An 18,291-nucleotide genomic window follows, 5' to 3' on the forward strand; every position below is an offset into this window, starting at 1 on the left:
TCAGTAACTTATCTCACCCTAGCACATATCACCCTAGTTCACCTCAACCTTAGACTCCCAGCCAGCCAGCCAGTCCATCCTCCACCCTACCACCCTGAATCACCTCCCCCCCCCCGACACAGCCCACAGAGAGCAATATCTGCCTCAATGTTGGTTTTCACAACTTTTACGTAAATATGGAGACGAAGGATAAAGATTATGAAGAGGGGGGATGAAGAGAGAAGAGGAGGGAGGAGGGTGATGAAGAGAATGAAGAGAGAAGAGGAGGGAGGAGGAAGGAAGTTAAGGGGAGGAGGATGGTGAAGAGAGAAGAGGAGGGAGGAGGAAGGAAGTTAAGGGGGAGGAGGAGGTGAAGAGAGTAAAGAGGAAGAGGAGGGAGGAGGATGATGAAGAGAGTGAAGAGAGAGGAGGAGGAAATGAAGAGGGAGAGGAGGGCGAAAGGAATAGAGAGGGGGGAAGAGGAAGATTATGAAGGAAGTAAGGAGGAGGATGATACGGAAAATGTAGAGGGAGGGGGAGACGGAGGGACTGAAGAGAGTGAAGAAGGAAGTGGGAGGGGGGGATGAAGAAGATGAAGAAGAAGGAGGAGGAGGAGGAAGAGGAGAAAAAGAGATGAGGAAAGCGTTGAAGAAGAGTAAAATGAAGAAGAAGAAGAGGGGGAGAAGAGGATAGGTGATAAAGAGGACGAGAAATATAACAAAGAAAACAAGAAATGAAAAGAACAAGAATGGGAAGAAAAGGGAACCAAACACAAAAAAAAGCAGAAGAGATAAATAAAATAATCAGAGAGGTCAAAGGTCAGCATCATAACACAGACACAGACAGACACAGACAGACACAGACATTCTACATCCTAAATAAACATTAGACAACAAACATCTACTATGATTCACGAGATCATTTATTAAGTCAATATCGTATGATGTAGAATGGCCTGTAAAACTCTAATATACAGGAATTTTGATTATATCGTCCAGAATTTCCTTGAATACAACTTTTCCTAAAGACGGTGGGTGGGTGGGTGGGTGGGGTGATTATCGCAGTCAGCTTTACCTTCAGAGCGGAAAATGCAACCCGGAAAGAGCTTTAAAACTAGATTCGGATTCACATGATACTCGACCCGGAAACACCTGAAATACGACCCGGGTATAAAATATTCACGGTATGCCTCCTCCTCCTCCTCCTCCTCCTCCTGCTGCTGCTGCTGCTGCTGCTGCTGCCACTGACGTCAGGCGAGCTGGTCTAAATATTGATTATGTCGCCTCAACTAATGACACTATTTATGATACTAATTAAATTCCCAGTGTCATACGCCCCGGTAAATGGATCTTTACACTGGCTCTGCGTCACGTCTCTTCCCGTGCCATTTACTCATTACAAAATAAATATATTCTCACTAACTCATTACAAACGCCACCTTACTTTATATATTTACAGAAAACAAAATACAAAGCGGTAACTCAACTATTGTGGCCGTCTTACTCTGCACCACAAACACTCACTACCATAAGCCATTACTCACCTAGCTCCAGTACTTATATATGCTACCTACAGTGTTACCATGAGCTGAGGTGTGTGTGTGTGTGTGTGTGTGTGTGTGTGTGTGTGTGTGTGTGTGTGTGTGTGTGAGTGTGTGAGTAAAACAACACGTTAATTTCTCATGACAGCAGCAAATTGTGGTGTGTTGAGTCACAACTGGGGTGGGATGTAACTCAGGTGGGTCGTAGCTACCTGGGGTGAGAATTAGTCGTAACTGGGTGAGGTCGTAACTGGGGTGGGTCGTAACTGGGTGGGTCGTAACTGGGGTGGGTAACTGGGGTGAAACGAATTGGAGTCGTAACTGGGGTGGGTCATAACTGGGGTGGGTATAACTGGGGTGGGTCGTAACTGGGGTGGGTCGTATCTGGGGTGGGTCGTAATCTAGGGTGGGTCGTAATCTAGGGTGGGTCGTAGCTGAGATGGGTTATAACGAGGGTCGTTCGTAACTGAGAGAAAAGAAGGGAATGAGAGAAAGTGACATAAATAAGACCATGAATGATAACATTAATACACAAGAAGCAACAGGAATAATAATGAAAGGAAGAAGGGGAATATGAGAAACGAGAAAATGATAAATACACAACATTAATTAGAAGACATTGAAAGGGAAGGACGAAGAATGTTAACCCCCTGAGTACGATGACTACTACTAGTACTACTACCATCATCACTATTACCACCACTATTAGTAAACAAAAAAGTTCCCTGGAGCTTCATTTTTTTAATGGAAAAAAAAAACGATACAAAAGTTACCAAGGTACACATTGGATTCGTGCCTGACAACCTTCCATTTACACACTCATGTAAGTACGAGTTTACATGTACACATACGTAAATATAGCAGAAAACACACATACGCACATACCCTGTACACACAACACATAGGACGAGTGAATGTTTGTTCTCATGTATGTTGACCCATTAGTCACCCCCCCACCACCACTCTCCCCGAGCACGTGATATTGTTATCTGAAGACCAAGTTACCTGAAGTGACCTGGTGGTGACCTACTATGACCCCAATGTTGGTGTGGTGGACCTGGTGATCTAGTATGACCCATAGATGGTGAACCTGGTGACTTCGTACAGTTCAATAATGACGACCACACACACACACACACACACACACACACTGGGTCCTCGTAAACTTTGCAGGAGGCATTAACATATTCAGCCTTTACCTTCTCTCTCCCTCCCTCCCAACAACACCCACGACTCTGCTAAACTTCACATCACATCAATAAAGCATTACTCCTCCCTGCAATTTCTAACCATTTTAAAAACTTCATCGCGAAAGTCTCTACCAGAACCCAGAATTCTACCAAACTTCCCATAAAAAAAAAATAGTACTAAATCCGTCTTTTACAGCATTCACTTCAAGAACACTCAAGAACTCCTACAAACCTCAAAGAAGATCAACAAAGAGCCACCTCATTCCTTTCACTTTCATATCCATCCATCTTAAGAATCCACATGACCTTTATTTTACAAAGGATAAACAGTCCTACCCCAATCATTGTTACACCCAAACAGCTTGAGAACACTTCATTGCCAATTCGAGCAGTATGTGGACCCTCTTCTTGATAGGCAGTGTAAAGACGAGGTGCCGGATCTTGAATACCAAACCATGATCTAACTTAGTAAATCTCTCACTCTCACTGAATCCAGTTCTTGATGCTCGCTCGTTTATATTTGTATCTTTCGTGATTAACATCCCTGAGTTGTTACACCCAACGAATGTTCAATAAGTCTGAGAGTTGTTAAATCCAACGACTGTTTAATAATTCTGAGAGTTGTTAAACCCAGCTAATGTTTAATAATTCTGAGAGCTGTGAAACCCAGCGGATGTTAAATACCAAAAGCGCTTAAACCTAAACCATAGTTAAAACACACCTGGAAATTGGTTTAGCCATCGAGCAAGCAACCGCGAACGATCAATATCACAGACAGGTATTGGCAGCAGAGTGTGTGTGTGTGTGTGTGTGTGTGTGTGTGTGTGTGTGTGTGTGTTGGAAGACTGACACCATAAAGGACTGACTTTAATAACAGTCATAGAACACACGTCAGGGCTGTTATCATCATGTAAACAAAATTATATTATCAGTAAACCCGGTAGAGTCCAGCACCAGGCACTATCATTCACTAGTAGCACCTTTACAGCTGTACCAGACATCGACAAGTTGCAAATCCCGAATCGGAAATGCCACTACTACTACTAACATCAGCAGGAAATGCTTCACAATCACCACCATCTCCGTAGCAGCGAGCACCACCATCAACTACAGCTGTAGCGTGCATCACCATCACCACCATAATCACCAGCATCACTAACATCATCACCAACACCATCACTAACATCATTACCATCACCAGCATCAACATCATCACCACCATCAATAACATCACCACCACCATTACCACCAGCACCATCAACAGCATAATCACCACCATCAATAACATCACCACTACCATTACCAGCACCATCATCACCAGCACCACCATCACTACCACCATTACCACCAGCACCAACAGCATCATCACCACCATCAAAAACATCACCACCACCACAACCAGCACCACCACCAACAGCATCATTACTACCATCTCCATCCTCACCACCACCAGCAGGAAGGGGGTAGGTAGCCTCCTGTTGCTAGTGGTGGTGAGCGCTATTGATCGCTCACTGGACGAAGGTCACACCCACGTGGACCGACTGACTGGGTGCACCAAGATGATCACCAAGGCACCAACACACCCCCACACACCCCCACACACCTTCTGGCACCACACGAATCACCAATACCATGAGTCACGCCACACACATTACCAAATTCACCAAAAACATCATACTGGTCATCAAATTCACCATTACATTACCCACACATCAAACAAAGTCACCAAACTCACCATAAAATTTACGAACGGGCGATAGGAAGCAGGCACGAACAGATAGAGGAAGGCACGAACGGGTAAGGGATGGCACGAACGGATAAGGGAAGGCACGAACGGGTAAGGGAAGTCACGAACGGATAAGGGAAGGCACGAACGGATAAGGGAAGGCACGAACGGATGAAGGAAGGTACAAGCAGATAAGGGAAGGCACGAACGGATAAGGAAAGGCACGAACGGATGAAGGAAGGCACGAACATATAAGGGAAGGCACGAACGTATGTAACGCTAGACAAGGGATTGGTTTTACTCTTATACTACCTTACCAGAGGACAAATTGACAGGTTTTACATCACACATCACTCAATCCCAAGAGATGGAGACAAGGTGGGGAGGTAAGGGGGCATAAGAGGAGGGTGAAGGTAGGAAAATGAGAGGGGTTGAGCTGAATGTAGGGAAGAAAAAGGGGCGGTGTAAAGGAGAAGGGTGAATCGAGGGATAGAAAGTGGTTATGGGAAGGGGAGGGGAGGGTTGAGGGAGGGAGAGTGGTGAAGGGAAGGGGGTACAACTCGAAATTATTAAACAGCATTACACAATTTCGAGATATGAGTAAACTTGTCCCGGGAAGCCAGGCACAGAGAGGCTCCTGGAACACGGCGGGAGAGTGACAATAACTCGGCTCACAGTAGGCAGGTGTCTGGTAGGGTAGCAGGCTGGAGTATCTAACCCAATAAGGACTATCAGTAAACTGGGTTAGACTAAAGTGTATAAAGTAAGTACATCAGGTAGTGTAGAAAAGGTGTTTACAAGCAAAGGAATATCCCAACTTCTGGCTAAACGCACCACGTCAATTACGGTGAATTAAACGACAGGCAAGAGCATGAGTACACTACATATGTATGGACACAAGCACAGTGATCATGGGAGCCACACACACCAATACTAAACACAACCATCATGAGGACGATTACCTTAATGGTGAGGGTCTGAATAGGACGCGAGGGGCGCCGCCATCAGCTGTCTACACTTTAAGTTCCCCTCTATCAGCTGCACAACTTTAATCCACAACAAAAGCGAGTGGGGCGGCGGAAGCGAGGGGGGGGGGGAGGCGAGAGGGGGAAGTTGAGAAAAAATAATAAAAGTTGTATCTAGCTGTGAGTCTCTCCGTTTAGAAGAGCCAATTCATGAAGGTTAAAGACTTTGATTATTAATATATATATTTTTTTACATTACGTCTGTTTCCACAAATCTATACCCCTCGTACGATTTCTAGACAGTAACTGTGCATTGTTTTTTGTTCACTATGATGTGTTCTTGCAGAGAAAAATATCGTATCATCATCATCATCATCATCATTAAGAGCAGTAAAACCCAAGAAAGTTGACCATGGAAAGTAAACGTTGCTTACCTTACCTCATTAACCTTCAACCAGGTGATGACGCACCGGTGTGGACGGTCTGAGCAGTTATCAGTGCGCCGGTGTGTGTGTGTGTGTGTGTGTGTGCGTGTGGTCAGTATGGCCTCAGTCTTAACTAGATACTCATGGTGTACCGTCATGACTTACGTAACCTGATCACAGCTTTCGTCACCCTCACCATATTTCAGAGGCTCAGACGTGAAGGAAACGCAAGAAACTGTCTCCATCGTAATCTTATTTCAGCAGACACATTTGAAAGGCGACTGTATTACCTCACCAAGATACACCTCACAGAGCCACTGTCATCACAATACCATCAATAAATTACCGATATCATTTTTTTAACTAAAACATCAAAGGCATGACTGAGTGATAACACTTGAATTATAAACGGCTATCGATATTTTTCTCTCCTACTGAATAAAACTTAAAGACAGTGACATTAATAAACCTCAACACGCAAAGTACATCTCGTCACAATGATGATGGCGGACTTTCAGTAAACAGTGGGTAATTATCCACATTAAACCAGATATAGCGCTAATTAGCTGACCGCTGAAGGATGTAACTAACGGTAATAACCGATCAACAAGTGAACCACAGCTGTAATCATCTTCACCAGAAAGTAACCACCTTGAAATATTGACTAATATAATACATAAAAATAGAGATATTTGGAAATTTTTTGTAATAGTAGTAATAATAACAACAATAATAATAATAATAATAATAATAATAATAAGAATGATAATGATAATAATAACAACAATAATAATAATAATAAGAATGATAATAATAATAATAATAATAATAATAATAATAATAATAATAATAATAATAATAATAATAATAATAATAATAATAACAACAATAATAATAATAATAGCAACAGTAGTAGTAGTGGCTGTACCAGTGTGAGTGCCTATAACATTGCCAGGTCACACAGTATTGGCTTCTCCAGTGACGTCACTCAGTAGAAAAGAACACTCTAGTCCAGGCGGAGACGAGAACTGACATGTGGGGGAGGTGGCCGGGTGGTCTGACATGTGGGGGAGGTGGCCAGGTAGTCTGACATGTGGGGGAGGTGGCCGAGTGGGGCTGACATGTGGTGGAGTGGCCGGGTGGTCTGACATGTGGTGGAGGTGGCTGGTGGTCTGACTGGGTGGTCTGACATGTGGTGGAGGTGGAGGTGGGCCAGGAGGTGTGGTCTGACATGTGGGGAGGTGGCCAGGTGGTCTGACATGTGGTGGAGGTATGGTCTGACATGTGGTGGAGGTGGCGGGTGGTCTGACATGTGGTAGAGGTGGCCAGGTGGTCTGACATGTGGGGAGGTGGCCAGGTGGTCTGACATGTGGTGGAGGTGGCCGGTGGTCTGACATGTGGGGGGAGGTGACAGGTGGTCTGACATGGGGAGGTGGGGGACATGTGGGGGTGTAGGCTGGTGGTCTGACAGGTGGTCTGATGAGTGGTGGGTGAGGTCTGACATGGGGAGGTGGTGGTGGTCTGACATGTGGGGGAGGTGGCGGGTGGGCTGACATGTGGACATGTGTGGGGTGGTAGGCTGGTGGTCTGACATGTGGGGAGGTGGCCGGGTGGTCTGACATGTGGGGAGGTGGAGGTGGGCTGACATGGGGGTGGGGGGTGGTCTGACATGTGGGGAGGCTGGGTGGCTGACATGGGGAGGTGGCTGGGTGGGCTGACATGTGGGGGTGGTAGGGCTGGTGGTCTGACATGTGGGGAGGTGGGTGGTCTGACATGTGGGGAGGTGTGGGTGGTCTGACATGTGGGGGAGGCTGGGCTGACATGTGGGGGAGGTGTGGATGGTGGGCTGACATGTGGTGGTGGCTGGTGGTCTGACATGTGGGGAGGTGGCGGGTGGTCTGCTGACATGGGGGAGGGGTGGGACATGGTGGGCTGACATGTGGGGGAGGTGGGGGTGGCTGGACGGGGTGGTAGGCTGACATGTGGGGGAGGTGGGTGGTGGTCTGACATGGGGAGGTGGCTGGGTGGCTGACATGTGGGGGTGGTAGGCTGGTGGTCTGACATGTGGGGGAGGTGGGGGTGGCCTGGACATGTGGGGAGGTGGCCGGGTGGGCTGACATGTGGGGGGTAGGCTGGTGGTCTGACATGTGGGGGAGGTGGGTGGGACATGGGGAGGTGGCGGTGGTCTGACATGTGGGGAGGTGGCTGGGTGGTCTGACATGTGGGGAGGTGGCCGGGGTGGTGACATGTGGGGGTGGTAGGCTGGTGGTCTGACATGTGGGGGAGGTGGGCTGGGTGGGCTGGGTGGGGGACATGTGGGGGTGGTGGCTGGTGGTCTGACATGTGGGGAGGTGGCTGGGTGGTCTGACATGTGGGGGAGGTGGCTGGCTGACATGGGGAGGTGGCTGGTGGCTGACAGGTGGCTGGTGGTCTGACATGGGGAGGTGGCGGGTGGTCTGACATGTGGGGGAGGTGGCGGGTGGTCTGACATGTGGGGAGGTGGCGGGTGGTCTGACATGTGGGAGGTGGCCGGGTGGTCTGACATGTAGGGGAGGTGGCCAGGTGGTCTGACATGTGGGGGAGGTGGCCGGGTGGCTGACATGGGGGGTGGTAGGCTGGTGGCTGACATGTGGGGTGGTAGGCTGGTGGGCTGACAGGGAGGTGCTGGGGGAGGTGGGGTGGCTGACATTTTTCTCCACCCTAAAAACAATAACACACTGCAGCGGTGACGGGGTGAGCGTTCCTCCTCTCTCTCAACTCAACCGTCACCTTGAATTAGACCAATCCGTGACCTAGTTCGCTCGTTAGATCCAATCAATCAACCAGTATTTACCACTTCAACAATCACAGACGGTACCTCATTCATGATGCCGTTAGTAAGGAAGAGAAACAGGCCATCAGCTGGTAACCCGTAAGTCAGGGAGTCAACCACGTGTATGGGGACAGAAACAATAAGTCAGCTGATATTTCTATTGTCAGCTGACCTCTATGTTGTCAGCTGATCTCTTTATCAAGTAAACAACCCCCCCACCCTCATGATTCCCCCCTTCTTCCCCCTCCCGCTCTTAATTCCAATACCTGTTCTATATAAATTTACCTGTCAGTTGTACTCAGTTACCTGTGTCTCTACCCAATCACCCGTGTGAGTATTTTAAGTAATTTTCTCTTGTTAATCAGTAACTTTTATTTTTAGATATTTAAACGTAAATGACCTTTTTCTTTACAAAACGTTTATTTATCCAAGTCTTAATCACATATTTAATTTTCTAATCATCAGTTAACTTTTTATATTAAGTCATTTTGTCTTTCCAATCACTTATGTGCTTTTACAATCAATCTCTTCCTCTAATTTATGACTGGTGTCTCTAATCAGTTTTATCCTTGTATATAAACAGTCGCCTGTTTTCTTCAATCGTCTGTGTTGATAAAATTAATCATTTACAGTTTCTAATCAATTACCAGCTTCTCTTGTCAATTACCCCTTTCTCTAATCAATTACCCCTTTCTCTAATCAATTACCCCTTTCTCTAATCAATTATCCCTTTCTCTAATCAATTATCCCTTTCTCTAATCAATTACCACTTTCTCTAATCAATTACCACTTTCTCTAATCAATTACCCCTTTCTCTAATCAATTACCCCTTTCTCTAATCAATTACCACTTTCTCTAATCAATTACCCCTTTCTCTAATCAATTACCACTTTCTCTAATCAATTACCCCTTTCTCTAATCAATTACCACTTTCTCTAACGAATTACCAGCTTCTCTAATCAATTACCCCTTTCTTTAATCAACTACCCCTACCTCAAATCAATTACCTATTTCTCTAACCAATTACCTATTCCCCAAATTAATTACCTCCTCTTATCAATTACCTTCCTCCCTACAGGTACCAGGTGCGACAAAGAGGAACTAAATCCAGCCACACAATTCCCTCGTCCCTCCTGCAGCCAGCCAGCCAGCAGTAGTGGCAGACGAGGTGGGGGAGGCTGCAGGTGTCCGTCCATCCCAGCGCCTCGACACACCACTTTAACCGACCCAATTCACCCTCGGCGACACCTGCCACCTGAACTGGAGTGTGTGTGTGTGTGAGGGAAAGGGGGGGAGGAAAGGTGCGGTAGTGGATGTAAGAGGTAGGTTAGAGAGGGTGCGTGGGTGGTGGTGGTGGAGGTGGGTGGAACTAAGGGAAGGGTACGTGGGTGGTGATGGTGGAGGTGGTGGAACTAAGGGAAGGGCGTGGGTGGTGATGGGGTGGAGGTGGAACTAAGGGAAGGGTACGTGTGGGTGGTGATGGTGGAGGTGGTGGGACTGGGGAAGGGGTGGTGATGAGGGTGGAGGTGGTGGAACTAAGGGAAGGGTACGTGGGTGGTGATGGGGTGGAGGTGGTGGAACTAAGGGAAAGGTTCGTGAGTGGTGATGGGGTGGAGGAACTAAGGGAAGGGTTCGTGAGTGGTGATGGGGTGTATAGTTCCTGGTTCCTCGGTGTTGCTGGAGGTGACCTGTGTGTTGCTGGGAGTGTCTGAGAGCTACTGCTGGGTCGTTGGTGTTGCTAGGAATATCTGAGCGTACGAGCGTTGCTGGGGTACCCTGAATGTTGCTGGGATACCCTGAATGTTACTGGGATACCCTGAATGTTGCTGGGATACCCTGAATGTTGCTGGAATACCCTGAATGTTACTGGGATACCCTGAATGTTACTGGAATACCCTGAATGTTGCTGGGATACCCTGAATGTTACTGGGATACCCCGAGTGTTGCTGGGATACACTATTTTACCTCTCGCCACTATTCCATCCCGGAAGTATCCCATATACCTCCCTTCACCAGACTGCTAATGTAATAATCATCAGACCATCACTGCCCTCACACCCGCCACACACCCGGTACAACAACACACAACACTTCAACATTCACTAGGGTGGTGTGTGTCGTATCAGGTGTGAGTGAAAGGGTAGTGCGTCAGTCTGTAGTCACCTCTCTTCTTACTTCAATCCCAAATCTACACCCTCTCTCTCAGCCTCACTCCGTCACAACCTTCCTCTACCCCCACTCCTACCTCTTCGTTATCAAGGCATATATATCAAAGAGTTCATACCATCACCATCACCACCTAACACCATCATCATCACCATCACCACCACCACCATCACCATCATCCTCTCGTAACACATTGACGGAGCCTTGTGACGCGGGACGTGACTTCATCAACTACACGAGTCAAGTTCTCAACCAATGGACATCAAACACTCACTCATACACGATTTCCAGAAGAGATTATTTCCTTTCTTCCCTCGTCAATTATGTTTGACATTATTTTTGCTGTACTGTTGTTATTACTGTTTTTTTTTTGTTACCGTATTATTATTATTATTATTATTATTATTATTATTATTATTATTATTATCATTATTGCAGTTCTTATCATCATCATTACACTTCCTCACCTACATGTCCTATACACAAAGCTCTGCGTGGATTTGTGGTAAATACATAGTATTTTCAGTAACTGATGGATGATACGATATTCTAACACCCTTCCATGTGACACGTTTCCCTTTCACAGTAAGCTTCTTCTGTATGTAAATCTCCCCAAGCGTTACTTGCCCTAACCACGAGACTTATCTTAAACTAATTTACCATGCATGTAACTGTACCACTATGGAGTTACAGTGAGAGGAGCTGACAGTATCACCAATGATTCCCTGCAACCTACTACACTAACCTATTCGAGTCAAGTTTTCAAATTCAAGTCCTCTCTCTCTCTCTCTCTCTCTCTCTCTCTCTCTCAACTTTTATGGGTGGTCATGAATCATTGCCCAACCAGGTGGTGTGTTCAGGTGACCGTGCTGGTTAAAGATTGGTTACACCTCTTCTCCTCCTATCCCTCAACCCTCACACCCCATCCTTCACTCCATCCCTCCCATCCTATACCATCCACCCCACCCTACATTCCAACCAATCCCTTCCTCTAATCCTTGTTGCTAACTTTGCTTCATTAAGTAAAGGGTCGTACTTAAACTATAATAAACGAAGGACTACAGCAAGGGGAGAGGTTTAGACACAGTTGATAGGACAAAATTTTTATACGAATCTATGGAATTTTGAAGAGACATAAATATGAATAAATATTTATCCCATACGAAAGTAAAAATCAGATGTGTTATGGTTTAATAATTCAATAACAAGAGACATTTAATATTGCCATACAGAATATACAGGGTTACTTTACAATGTTACTTTACAATCTGCACCAACAGTAGCAGGGACAAGCAAACAGCATCGTCTTTATGAATGAAAGAAAGAAAGAAAGAAAGAAAGGAAGAAAGAAAAAAAGAAAAAGAGAGAGAGAGAGCGAGCACTGTCCTTAAAATAACCTTCCTTCAAGCCTTTTGCCATGAGAAACTCCAAGTCATCTTATGAGACGTAAAAAGAGTGGGAGGCAGACCAAAACTACAGTAGTAATAATGTTGTACTCTACCATTATAACTGTGAGATACAACACTTACCCTCGACATCCACGTCATCGACTATCATGGCCTCACCCAGCGTGAAGACCTCCTCCAGGTACTGCTCTGAGTCCCTCCTCCACTCTGTTTTAGGCGCGTTGTTCTCCCTCTCCTCCACCTCCACTTTAATGATCTCCTCGTTCTGAGCCACGGAGACAAAGATGTTCTGCTGGGGAGAACTTTCACTCTTGACAGAGAGCTGAAGGCTTTCAACTGATTGTCGCAGGTCGTCATCGTCTACTTCAGTGCCTTCCAGTGAATTTTCCTCCCGATGCAAAACTTCTGGTACCAAGTCCGTTATCTCCTCCTGATGTAACGCCTTTGGTTCAATGTCCGAGTCTTCGTCACCTATGTTCTGCAAGTTACCCGAGAAACCACAGGCCTCATGGATGGCTGGTGGTGGCGCCCCACTGGTTGTGTCTTGTACCATTTGTTCTTCATTGTCCAGGTCATCTTGCAGTTCCTGCTTCCTTTCCTCTTCCAGGACGAGACTCAATTTGCCACCATTTTCACGCTCGAGAAGTAGGACCTCTTGACTCCATTTTCTAAGCGGACTCGTTTTCAGGAAGGTCTTCAACTCTCGGCTGTATCCCGCCTCATGTCCAACAGATAGGGTGGAGTACTCGTGGTCTTGGTGGTAGATCTGGTACTTGGACTGCTGGTCTCCGTGGTCCTGCTGGTAGATCTGGTACACACACCGCGGTTCTTCATGCTGCTGCTGGTAACGCGCGTTCCAGTCTTTAGCCTGTCTGTGAGCTCGCCGGTCGACGCCCTCGATGAGAGGGGGCGGGGGCAGCGGCCACCCCGTGAACCCCCAGGGCACGTAATTAGCCACCTCTTACGGGCGAAAGGACTAGTTTGTGGGTAGTTTGTTCCAAACTTACGAGGCAAAAATATCACCACTTATATCTTACGGTAGCTTTTGCTGACAGTGGTCTCGTTAAACACTAAATTAAGCATTTTGGCACACAACTGTCTTCTGCCTTACTCAATAATAATGCACCAAACACTGATAGTGCCCAAAACTCTCTCACACCAATAACAACGGTAACTGTTTTCTTCAGTAAACTGCAACTTCTCGCAACAAATATCACTGTCACTGTCACTAAACGATTTCAACGAAATAAATATATTAAGGTGAACAAATCAACAAGTTGCACAACAATTCTTATCAATCCTTTTTAACTTGAGGACAGCTTTCTGAGGAGGTGTGAGGGAGGACGGGTGCTGGTGCTATCTGACGTCGTGGTCCTCAGCGTCGCCGTCAGCCTCCCCGTCGTCGTCTTCCTGGGACTCTCTCCCACACCTCACACTTAACATTGTCCTCACGCAGAAGGTCAAGCCGCAGTTTTGATATTGTTCTTGGTTACCACTGTACTTATTTTATAATTCTTTAATTAATAAACCTGTAAATGCGAAGAGTTCAGTACAAACACGTTAGTATCACATATACTGCTTTTATATAATTTTAATATATAAACTGCCCAAGTTACACTGAAACGATTCCCAAGCATTAGAAAACCTTATTTTGTACGTTAAGAAACAGTTTTACCAGTGACCATATGCTATCAACGATGGTGTGTGTGGTCGACCGCTCTATTACTGTCGAAGACCATCCACAACAATGGCTAGCAGGGTACTTAACACCACTCCACTCAGCTGACCTTCCTCCGTTAGTCAGCCAAACGCTCTCACACACAGTACGTTAAAATGTAGTCAGCCGTTAAAGGCCTTATGGTAATGAGCTCGCTCTCTCTCTCTCTCTCTCTCTCTCTCTCTCTCTCTCTCTCTCTCTCTCTCTCTCTCTCTCGATTATGGACGTATCTCTCCTACTTATCACCGTTATGCTGTGTTGTCATGAATACCAAGACTCACACATATTACAGGACAGATAAATGAACACAAACACACACAGGAAAAATCATAGTGCACCAAAAGACATATAAAGTCAGACAACAATGACACGTATCTCACATCCTTTTCTCACGTGACACAGTGACCCTACCCACCTCACGTGACAAAGTGCCCCCACGTAACACACGTAACACAAACCCCGACATAACCTCACGTACACACACCCACCCGTCACGTACTCACCACACACACGTGCCCTCAAGTCTTCCCTATACACGTGACACAACCCCATACCTTCACCCTCACGTGACACCCTAGACTTTGTTACACAGTCCTCGTAACACAGGTTAGGTACGGTTAGTAGTATCTATATACGTATAGTTTCTATACGATAGTTTATTTACATTTCAATATTTCTGAAAATCGGTGTAATCACGTCTGGTATTAAAGCATATTATATGATACTAAGAAATGATAAGTATGATATATGCCACAGAGGTATGATATATGACACTGAGGTATGATAATGAGTAACCCTCACGTAACACACACACACCCACAAGGTCGTCCCCCATGAGGTCGATACCATCCACTGAATCACCAAGCTCCACCTATACGACGGCGTCTCAAGTCTTCGCCTACAGTATAATCAGTGAGTACACAGCTTCAGGGTTAATGCACGCCATACCTTCACACCACCACACACCAAATGACACAATTTAGTGGAAAGATAGTGTCACAGATCTCCTAGACTTTGTTCACTAAAGTCAGGTTAGGTTAAGCACGGTTAGGTTAGGAGATGCGGGAGCAACATAATATAATCAATTTGTTTTTGAGAATAGCGACGGTGAATAACTTATTTTTTCTCGCTGTATATAAGTCATTGTATCTCAAACTATCATCAAAATTTAATAAAATGTATCTTAATGTAGAAAATAAACATGATTTAGTACCATCGCCAACTTACCAAAATAATTAAAAGATTACAGAGTATAATTAAAATTCAACGTACTCTCTCCAGCTATCATACAAATACCTCCATGCACTGTAATTGTTACCAGAACTACACGTGAGAGTGGTCAAGAATGACAATCTTCCTACTCGAAAGTTAAAGCTGTACGACTGGATAAAAACTAGTGACGTGGTAAGTCGTCATAACCCTGTAACAATGTGATGGGACTGACTCTAGTAGCGTCATGTCATCAGACTCCATTCATACTATGCGTGGACAATACTTGCTGACGTCAAAGGCAAAATAAAAATAATGTACAGTCTAAGTTTAAACACCTATGATGTCACAAGCCGTCCGAGAATAAAAAACGTTGTCATTGGGCGATGAACAGAAAATGGTGATGTCAGGAGGATGACCACACCCACCATCCTCAGTGGCTACATCCAACCAGACGTTAATCAAACTTAAAGGGGGAAAAAAAAAAGAAATGAAATCATGAGGGAAATTAAAACTGACGTGGAAGAGGAAGTAGAGGAAAGGTAGATATTGTAACTGACATATTGTTAATGTAGATGGGGGGAGAAATTGGCGTAGAGGGTGTGAATTTACAGCTTAGGTAAGAAAGAAGTGGAGAAAAAAGTGAAAGAAGCGGAGGAAATATAAAGAAATAGAAGAGTGAAAGAAGTGAAGGAGAGAAAGTAGAAGAAAGAGAAAGAAGTGGAAGAATGAAAGAAGTAGAGGAATGTGAAAGAATTGGAAGGAAGTGGGGGAGTAAAAGACGTGGAGAAGAATAAACGATATGGAGAAGAATGAAAGATGTGGAGGAAAATTAAAGATGTGGAAGAGTAAAAGAAGTGAAAGAGTGAAAGAAGTGGAGAGTGAAAGAAGTGGAGGAAAGTGAAGGAAGTAGGGAAGAGTAAAAGAAGTGGACGATAGTGAACAAGTGGAGGAACGTGGTAGAAGTGGAGGTAACTGAAAGTGGATGAGAGGGAAGTGTGAAAGCAGTGAGGGAGGAGGTAAGTGTGAAAGCAGTGGGGGGAAAGAAGTGTGAAAGCAGTGAAGAGTGTGAAGTTGGCAGAAAGTGTGAGAAAGTAATGGGAGAGAGTGAGAGCACAACTTTCTTCCCTCAAGCAGGTAGACTGAATTAGAATGGTCATGAGAGAGTATAGTCCACATTACACTATAACACGCAAGGCGACTGGAAGCCTTCACTAATCACTAGAGATCGTGATTGGAACCATTACTAATCACCAACGATCGTGATTGGAACCATTACTAATCACCAACGATCGTGATTGGAACCATTACTAATCACCAAGTATCGTGATTGGAGCCATTACTAATCACCAACGATCGTCATTGGAACCATTACTAATCACCAAGTATCGTGATTGGAGCCATTACTAATCACCAAAGATCGTCATTGGAACCATTACTAATCACCAAGTATCGTGATTGGAGCCATTACTAATCACCAACGATCGTCATTGGAACCATTACTAATCACCAACGATCGTCATTGGAACCATTACTAATCACCAACGATCGTCATTGGAACCATTACTAATCACCAAAGATCGTGATTGGAGCCATTACTAATCACCAACGATCGTGATTGGAACCATTACTAATCAAAGTTGGTGATTAGCAGCTGCTTTAATCATTCTGGATCATGATTGAGGACTCCTGTCAATTATTATAGAACGTGACTAGAAACTTACCATTATAATAGTTAAGTGGAACGACGACTACTAATCACCACAAAGCGTGACTGAAACCCTTAACTAGATATGATGGAAGATGGCTCCAAGCCCTCCTCCGTCTCCCCCAAATAATCATTATGACTCAAGGACTCCACAGGTTATAATGCCATCAAGTACACTCGACCCGGCTCCAGCACCATCGCCACATCCAGAATAAATGACACTATCTTCTGGCATTGATTTTCTTACAAGGGTCAAAAGATCCTGACTTTATATTATAATATGTTGTCTGTGTGTTTTGGTATAAAGGCGCCTGCATGTTTATTATACAGAAAAGACTCTTCAGAGTTAGCTGGTTATGTTCTCAGCCCCTGCTCACCATCCACCTGCTATGTAACATGCATACGGGCCTATAAATAGCATTTTCCTAATCCACACTTACGTTAGTGACACGCCGGGTGCCTAACAGTAAGCTATCCCACATTATTTTAATAAGTTCCAACAAGAATTTAACTCCATAACAATGATAAACATCTTGTGTAGGCTTCCAACACACTTTAGAATATACAAAACAGTGAAAAACGTGGCGACGTTATTACCAACAACCAGTGGCAAGGCTATTAATAAATAAGGTCAAAATACCAGAGCGAACCCTGGAGCCGGGAAGAATGGTAATGTGAGGATAATTAGCGTTCTGGAGCATGGGGGTTGAGGAGCAATACAAGAAACGTTCTAATCTGGTGTTACAGGGAGAGGAGCGTCAGGCTTAGTTAGTAATGGAGCTTCCAGACGAGAGACATCAGGGACACTCGCCCACTAGGGAGTGTCCACTCAATAGTAGGAGCTTACCCTACCACTCACACAAGGTGGATGGCACTTGTTATGTGCATGGGTATACTACTGTACCACAAAAGAATGCCAAGTGGTCCGCCTAGTCACTAAGACTGGCGACTTCAACCCCTCCCACCATCGCGAGTGTCCCTTCCGTCTCTTACTACTGAGAGTCTTACCCAAAAAATCAACGTCATTATAGAGCGAGTCCAACGTATTCACATCGATACCGTTGAGTGCTATAGACCTCTCGTGAGCAAGGTATGGATTTCTCCCAAGGTTAATATTGATCTATGTATATCACTGACCCAGGATGAGTTTTTTTTATATATATAAAAGTAACCAACACACACTTGTAACAGCTAAGACTTCCTACGAGTGGTCCGTCAGTAGTAAACAAATACACCAAGGCTGAGGATAGAGGTCTGTTCTGAAAGTTTTACGTCATGCCGGAAGCTTAGGCGGGAATGCCAGTGTTCACAACAAGAAGCTTTAACATTACGCTGCTGGTAACCTTGAAGAAAGAGTAGAGGAGGGGGAGGGAGGTTGTCGGCACCGTCACACAACCAACCAGTCAGTGCTCCAATACACCACAGCCCACCCCTGTAACCCCGGAGAA

At 45.2% G+C, this 18,291-nt stretch overlaps 1 protein-coding gene across 1 annotated transcript in view; it reads right to left on the reverse strand.

Moving 5' to 3' along the window:
• The window catches only part of LOC121854959 (trafficking kinesin-binding protein milt-like), a 104,811-nt gene extending 91,073 nt beyond the window's left edge, over positions 1–13,738 (reverse strand). Inside the window, exon 1 of the mRNA XM_042349777.1 lies at positions 12,333–13,738. Within this exon, the coding sequence (XP_042205711.1) occupies positions 12,333–12,762 (430 nt within the window). The 5' untranslated portion in view covers positions 12,763–13,738. The remainder of the gene's footprint in view (positions 1–12,332) is intronic.
• Positions 13,739–18,291: the final 4,553 nt, after the last annotated feature.

Source organism: Homarus americanus, unplaced genomic scaffold, assembly GCF_018991925.1.
Source record: "Homarus americanus isolate GMGI-L3 unplaced genomic scaffold, GMGI_Hamer_2.0 scaffold23110, whole genome shotgun sequence".
Lineage (NCBI taxonomy): Eukaryota > Metazoa > Arthropoda > Malacostraca > Decapoda > Nephropidae > Homarus > Homarus americanus.